This window comes from Telopea speciosissima, chromosome 9 (genome assembly GCF_018873765.1).
Source record: "Telopea speciosissima isolate NSW1024214 ecotype Mountain lineage chromosome 9, Tspe_v1, whole genome shotgun sequence".
NCBI classification, from domain to species: Eukaryota; Viridiplantae; Streptophyta; class Magnoliopsida; order Proteales; family Proteaceae; genus Telopea; species Telopea speciosissima.
In genome coordinates this window covers 12,916,359-12,923,073 of record NC_057924.1, presented here as the reverse complement: position 1 = coordinate 12,923,073, position 6,715 = coordinate 12,916,359, and the positions used below count along the sequence as shown (strand labels likewise).

At 40.2% G+C, this 6,715-nt stretch overlaps 1 protein-coding gene across 1 annotated transcript; it reads right to left on the bottom strand.

Moving 5' to 3' along the window:
• Positions 1 to 4,056: 4,056 nt before the first annotated feature.
• On the bottom strand, positions 4,057 to 5,718 carry LOC122640448 (CBS domain-containing protein CBSX5-like). The gene is made up of 2 exons (XM_043833651.1): positions 5,287 to 5,718; positions 4,057 to 4,925 (listed from the first exon to the last, which is right to left on the bottom strand). The coding sequence occupies exons 1-2, from the start codon at positions 5,622 to 5,624 to the stop codon at positions 4,103 to 4,105; spliced, it is 1,161 nt and encodes a 386-aa protein (XP_043689586.1). The 5' UTR covers positions 5,625 to 5,718; the 3' UTR covers positions 4,057 to 4,102.
• Between the last annotated feature and the right edge of the window lie 997 nt (positions 5,719 to 6,715).

Below are 6,715 nucleotides of genomic sequence, written 5' to 3'. Positions count from 1 at the left end.
TGTTGACTTGCTTCTTTTTTTTTCTTTAAATAATCTGATTTTTTATGAATTTATTATATATAGGTAAAATAACTACCACACCATGTGGAAAGATGGAAAGACAAGCACTGCAAGACCAGGTGACGTTCTGTGTCCCCATATAGATACTAGACCAACGCATGAGCCTTGAATGATGCACTGGACCTCTCATTATTATATTGCAAGTAATTAATGGTTACTTTTGGAATAAAGTTTAGAGTTCCAGAACTACTCTATTTTTAAAATTTTCTTTTTTTAGTGTTGTCACTTGCCACAACAAAAAACCAACGACCGTTTTTAATGCATTAAAATCCTTTTTGGCAATGGCGGTTCTGGCTATTTAAATCCAAATTTAAACCACCGGTACCGGGTTAAGACCTTAATGTTATACTAATAAACCAATTAATACGTTTTTTAAGCCATTACTGGGGTGTTTCCATTCACTCTCTTAACTATAATAGCCCTGAACCATCCCAATATCTCATAATCCAAATTTATGAGGTGTTTCTACTTCCGTTTCTTCTGGCTATTTTAACTCTCTACTCTCTAGTGGTTAGTTAAATTATAAACTTTAATGCTTAAACCACGGGCCTCTACTATGGTTTCAGCCTTTCATGTTGAACTTAAACCAGTCTCGACTTTCCACAGTATTTTAGGGACCTCATTTACAGCATATCAAGAAAATTTAAAAAATCTTATAATTTGCCAAAAAAAAAAAAAAAAATGTAAATTATTTGGACAACCCCTGTACTGTGGTTATTTTGCATTTGAAATAATTACTTGAACACCCCCTGTAGTTTATCATTTCTTTCCAGTAGGTCAAGTCCGTCAGTTTAGTGATGATGTCATTGATTATATTTTTTTAATGCCTAAACTACCCTTAAAAGATACTGAAGTGACAGATTTACCCCTTTCCACCAAAAAAAAGAAAAAAGAAAAGAAAAAGACAGATTTACCCCCTCCTTCTTCTTCTTCTTCCTGCAACCACATCTGGACTTAATCGCATCGGACACGCCCTTGAGCTTCTCAAGATTGCAACCCACTAACACCAAATTAAGGTGTTTCCGGGCCAACTCCAAGGCCAACCCCTTTCCGATGCCGTCTGTAAGTCCGGTCACAAGTGCCCAGGAACCGTATTTCTTGAGATCCTTTGCAGGTCTCAAGAAGTAGATGTAAACCCATCTGAGGGACTCTAAGGCAGACTTGAGCACCAGGTGGAAACCCAGAACCAAGGGCACCAAAACCCAAAAGGGCTGAGCTTTGATATAGAGCTCCATCTTTCTGTGAGAGCTCCAGTGAGACCGTGACCTTTCCTACTTAATACAAAGCTCCATCTCTCAGATACAGTGAATGATTAATGAGCGGTGGCGGTGAGACCGTGACCTTTCTTGCTTAATTAATGATGTATTGATTAAACTCACTCTTAGTCCAGACATCGATCCCAAACCTCGATTTCAAAAACCCTAATCGATCTCAGAAATTTTTCTCTGTTTTTAAACAAATTTCAAATCAAAATAACTCAAATCCTTCTTCTTCTTATAACCCACTGATTTCAGATTCAAACCCTAATCAATTTCAGAAAAAAGCAGATGCTTGATTAACCCTAATCGATTTCAGAAAAAAGCAGAGTCTTGACAGATGTTTAGGGTTCGAATGAGGTTTCATTAAATTCACCTGCAGAGCTGCAGAGTACAGAGAAACATAAATCTCAGATGGTCATTAGTCCTTTTCATGATCCCATCAATGTGACAATGTCTCCTTAAATCTCAGTGTTCCTAATTCTCAAAACCCAGATTTTATACCCTTTTGTTCGTTTGGGTTTTATCCAGATCGTAAGAGCTACAATGAAGAACAGAGTTGTACCAGTAGTATTGGGGTGTCTTCTCATTTGAGCTTCTATGGATTGTTTTTCCTCTATTTTTTCGTCTAGGTTCAGAACTGAATCCCAATTTGAAATACCCTTTCCCTCATTTCTCAAAAGCTTACATTTGGGGCGAATCCATGTTGTTTTGGTGAGAGGATTGGTACAGGAAGTCTTTTATGTCTCAAGAACCATTCTTCTCATGGATTCAGGTGGTTTGGACAGCGGTGAGAGAAATGTTTGGTCTAAGAACAGATTGGTTTCTCCAAAACTCCATCTTGTATAAGAGAAAAAGGAAAAATCAAATTCAAAACCTTAAACTGAAAATCGATTAAGGGTTTTGGGTTTATTTTGATTTAAAGTTTGTTTAAGAAAAAAGAAATTTTTTGAATCGATTAGGGTTTGAAATCAATTAGAGTTTGCAATCAGTAGGGGTAGGGGCGATGGGTTGCATGAAGAAGAAGAAGGAAAGGGGGGTAATTCTGTCAATTTAACTGTTTTCTAATGAATAAGTGATAAGGGTAAAATGGATATTTCCAATTAAATACTAACAGCAGTTTTCAGGGATGTCAAGTAATTATTTCAAACGTTGGTAATCGTAAGCAAAATGCCATTGTAAAGGGGGTGTCCAAGTAATTTATTCAAAAAAAAAAGAATTAACCACATGTTTTCCCATTTCTACCCTTGATTATAGATATCATTCTCATTTCTAAACTTGATTGTAGATATCATTCTCTTTTTACGTGTTTCCCTTTCTCCAACTTCTCAGATCGCTCGTAATGGACGAATTTACTCCTGTTTATCTTAAAAATCGGATTTTTTTTTACCGTCTTCCACTCCGATCCACTCAATCCATTCCGGCCACCGAAGATGTCCAAGCCCTCGATGTCAATCAATTCAAGAGTACAAAAGTTAAATTCCAAAGATACTAATGGAGGTTGTTGCAAAGGTTCTGTAGAGGGGAAATCACACTATCACAGTGCCCTCAGAAACAAGAAGTCCTGCAAATGCATATCAAAAGTCAAATTCCAAAATACTAATGGAATAATGGATCCAATAAATTACTGACATCGACAGTTTCTCTACCGGGCGGCACATCAGCCATCACTGTTTCCTCAGAAATCTAGTGCTTTCGAGCACTTTGTTTCCAGTTATGTGGGAAGGGTGGAATCGAAAATTTTTATGAAATTTATTCTCTATTCTGGGACTGATGATACGAGAAAGTGCCCTTTGGCATATGCAGCACAACAGAGGAAGAGGAAGAGGAAAACTTGAGTCCAATGTGTAAACTCCCCTCCCATTCAACCAAAAAAAACTAGATCACCTTTAAAGCTGCAACGTTTTCTACTCAAATTGCTCAGGCGTGTGCATCCCCATGTTACTCCACTCGAATGAATTGAATTCGAAGGTTTATAATGGCGTCACATGTAAACTCAAGAGCAAAAAAGTCCGAGATCATGTTGAACGGAGGAGAGTTACTGCGAAGTAGTGTACCTGAACAGAAGCTTGGCCAAGAACAGAGTACTGGGATTATGTTGAATGGGGAAGTGGTGTGCTTGATCAAGAGCTCGGCCATGAAAGGAGAGGTGCAGGAAGGAGGGGGCCTCCATGTTCATGGTTACTCCAGTACTTACCCTTTTGCCAAATAGGGCTCAGGATGGGCCGATGGAGTTATTATCTCGTCTCCGAAGAACTGGCCTACTACAGTTCCTGGTGGATGCAAGCTCAATTCTCCAGATAATGAGAGGTCCTGAACAAAAGAAGAGGTTCGTTCATCAAGAGCTTAGCAAAACGATATAGTAGTGGGATTTGATAGCTGCCTTCTTCCTTCGTCCTCTGCGAAACCTCCCCACCTCCACCTCCACCCTTCAAAATCTCTCTCCCACCCAAAAAATAAAACAAAAATTTCAAACTTGAAAGAAGAATATTCTTACTTTTATTTTTTTCCCTTTTCTATTCTCATTATTTCAAGAATAAAAATAAAAAACTCAGCGTGAATCTGCTTTTTTTTTTTCTGTTCTTCGGAGTTTAAAGCATTAATAAGTACTAATCCAACAATAAAAGTAACGGAAGCTGGTAACAAACCAAGATTCATATCACAAGCCGACTTAATTTGAAAAGTCTCCAACAAAAAGATTCACAGGACCTTAAATTTTTTTTTTGGCTCTTTCATGGCTTTTTTTTTGGAAATCGTAATTTTAAATTCTCAGATTTTGTTCATCACTAGGACCACTTCAAATGTTCCCGGAAAACCTTCAAAATATCTGGGAAAGTAACAATTCCAGCCAAGCTATAGTCGTCTTCGATAACCCACACGTAACTAACGCGGTGCGCCAGCGCCTGTATCATCACGGCCACTAATGAACTCCTTGGCTGACACACGATCGCTTCCGATCTCCTCATAATCCTCGCCGAGTAACTACCTGATCGGGACCTACTGACCCGACCCCGTAACGGTTCCGTAGGCGACGAAAAGTACTCTTCATCCGAAGATGAGGAACAAGAACTGAATTCCTCCATTAACTCCAACATCCCTTCTAGATTCCTCTCTTTTAGCCTTGCCTTCACCACTCTGACCAAATCTTCCGGCGGACCCCCGCAGTCGATGTAAGCCATAAGATCGCCGGCGGAGAGTGTTGCAATCGCCGCTGCAACAGTCTCGTCGCAGCTTGCAAGAGTGAAGGGAGAGATCTCCCCGATTAGTTTCCCTGAGTCGTCGACAACTGCGACAGAGATTAGACGAGTAAGGGAGCGAGCGATGGATTCGACGGCGGAGATCGCCGGTACATGGTAGTTGACAGAGAGGATTTCAGTGCCGACAATGCCGAGGGATTCGATGGACAAAGCAGGGATTGGGGAGAAGAGGCCAATGGAACCCAGGAGGAATCGGACTACGTCTTCCTGTGTGATCCAGCAGAATTCACGGCCGTTGTGGAGTGTAGGACCGAAAGAGCTTTTGTGGAGATGCTTTTTTCTTGAACTGCTCTGTATTGGAACGACGATGTTCTGAGCCCCTTCAAGGATGAGATCGATCGCGTCTAGTAAGCTGACAAATACAAAAGAAACCGACGAAAATAATTTTTAGTTAATGGAAATAATAATTAACGACGAATTAAAGTTTACAGTTGGAATAAAAAAGAAACCTAAATCCATCCACGGTCAAACGTAAGAGACGGAGAAATCAAAATTAAAGAACTCCGATCAAAACATGGAATAATCTAGAATTTCAAAAACAGAACAAAGAAGATCCGAATGTATCAAACCCTACTTTTGACAGGTTCCACCAAAAATAATAAAAATCGAAATCAAGAAATCACGCAAATTGTCGACAATGCCAGAACACTTATGAAAAAGAATTCCAAATAGCGACAGCAAAGAGAAAAGAAAACAGATCTCAATATTCGAACCTTGAGTGCGGCTCCACATGCCTCACGAGACCAGGAGTCTTCGGAAGAAGCACAGAAACAGAGGATTTAAGCGCAGACGATGGACATGAGAGGTTCTTTGCCTCGCAGAGATAGCAAATAACATCCACCATGCAAATCTTGCCTACGCACCGACAGTCATCGAAATCTGTTTTCTCCTTAGACGTGTGATCACAGCTCCAAACGCTCAGATAGCTATCATCAGATCTCTTCAGCGCCGATAAAGCTTCGCCGACGGTAGCAGAGATCGAAAGTGACCTCAACGCCGGCTTCCCAAGACAGAGGTCGGATACCTCATGAGCCAAAGAGCTTACTGCCATACAAAAACAAACAGAAAAGTGAAGCAGACAAAGATCCCAAACGAAACCTTCGAATTGCAGAGAACGAAAGAGAGAGAGAGAGAGAGAGAGAGATGTAAAGCTCTCAAAAACAAAACCCTAAAACAGGGGAGGAAGAAGAGACGAATTCTGAGTCGGAGAATGATACTAGAGAGGTCTCTTTTACAACCGAGTTGTTGCTGATAACACGGAAGGGAGAGAGGGTATATTTATAAAAGGTGGTTACCGGGAATAACAGGTAACACCGGTTTCCATCTCCTGTAGGGGTACAGTTCAGAAATTTGCGGGGTCCACCGTCCACGTCACTCTAAGGCTCTTTAGAAAATTTTACAAAGAGTTTTAGGCTGTTACTATAACTAACATAGAACAGATTTTTGCCATGTAATTTTATAAGAACTTTCCATTGACCCGAACCGGCAGTAACTGCACATTTTCTTTAGCGAGCCGACCAACTTCGACCCGGTCCAATACCGGTTCAAAATTGTATTAAGGTCTTGTTTGGTACCATAAACTATTTTGAGACATGACAACCTCAGCACTAGGCGGATTTAGGTACCAAAAGAGGGTTGATCACTTATACGTGTATGCTACGCGTAAGGTTTTTTGTTTTCCTTTTTTGGTGCAAGTTCAAGGGCGCGGAGGTCATTTAGGACGACAATCCCACTATATGGATCAACACAAAAGCCCACGAAGAGGACCAATAGGAAGGGAGTGTCTTTCGATTGTCATAAATATTTCTTCACAGTACCTTTAAGAGTGCATGTAGGAACATTTATAGAAACAAAAGGACAGATGTCATCATCTAACTATAAAGTAAACACATACGAATAGGTGATTTAGATTTCAAATGGAATACGCGACTGACCCATATGAAATTTAGGAAGGATATGCGGATTTTACCCTTTGTCGTAAGATGGCAAATCCAAGATTTTTCTAATCATTTGAATTATATGTGAAAAAAAATCATTAATGATTTGAATATATATATTATAGCATAACTTAAAACAAGATTAGGCCGGGCCGGGCTAGGCTTAGCCCGAGGCCTCAACCCTGGCCCGACCCTGACTCAGGGT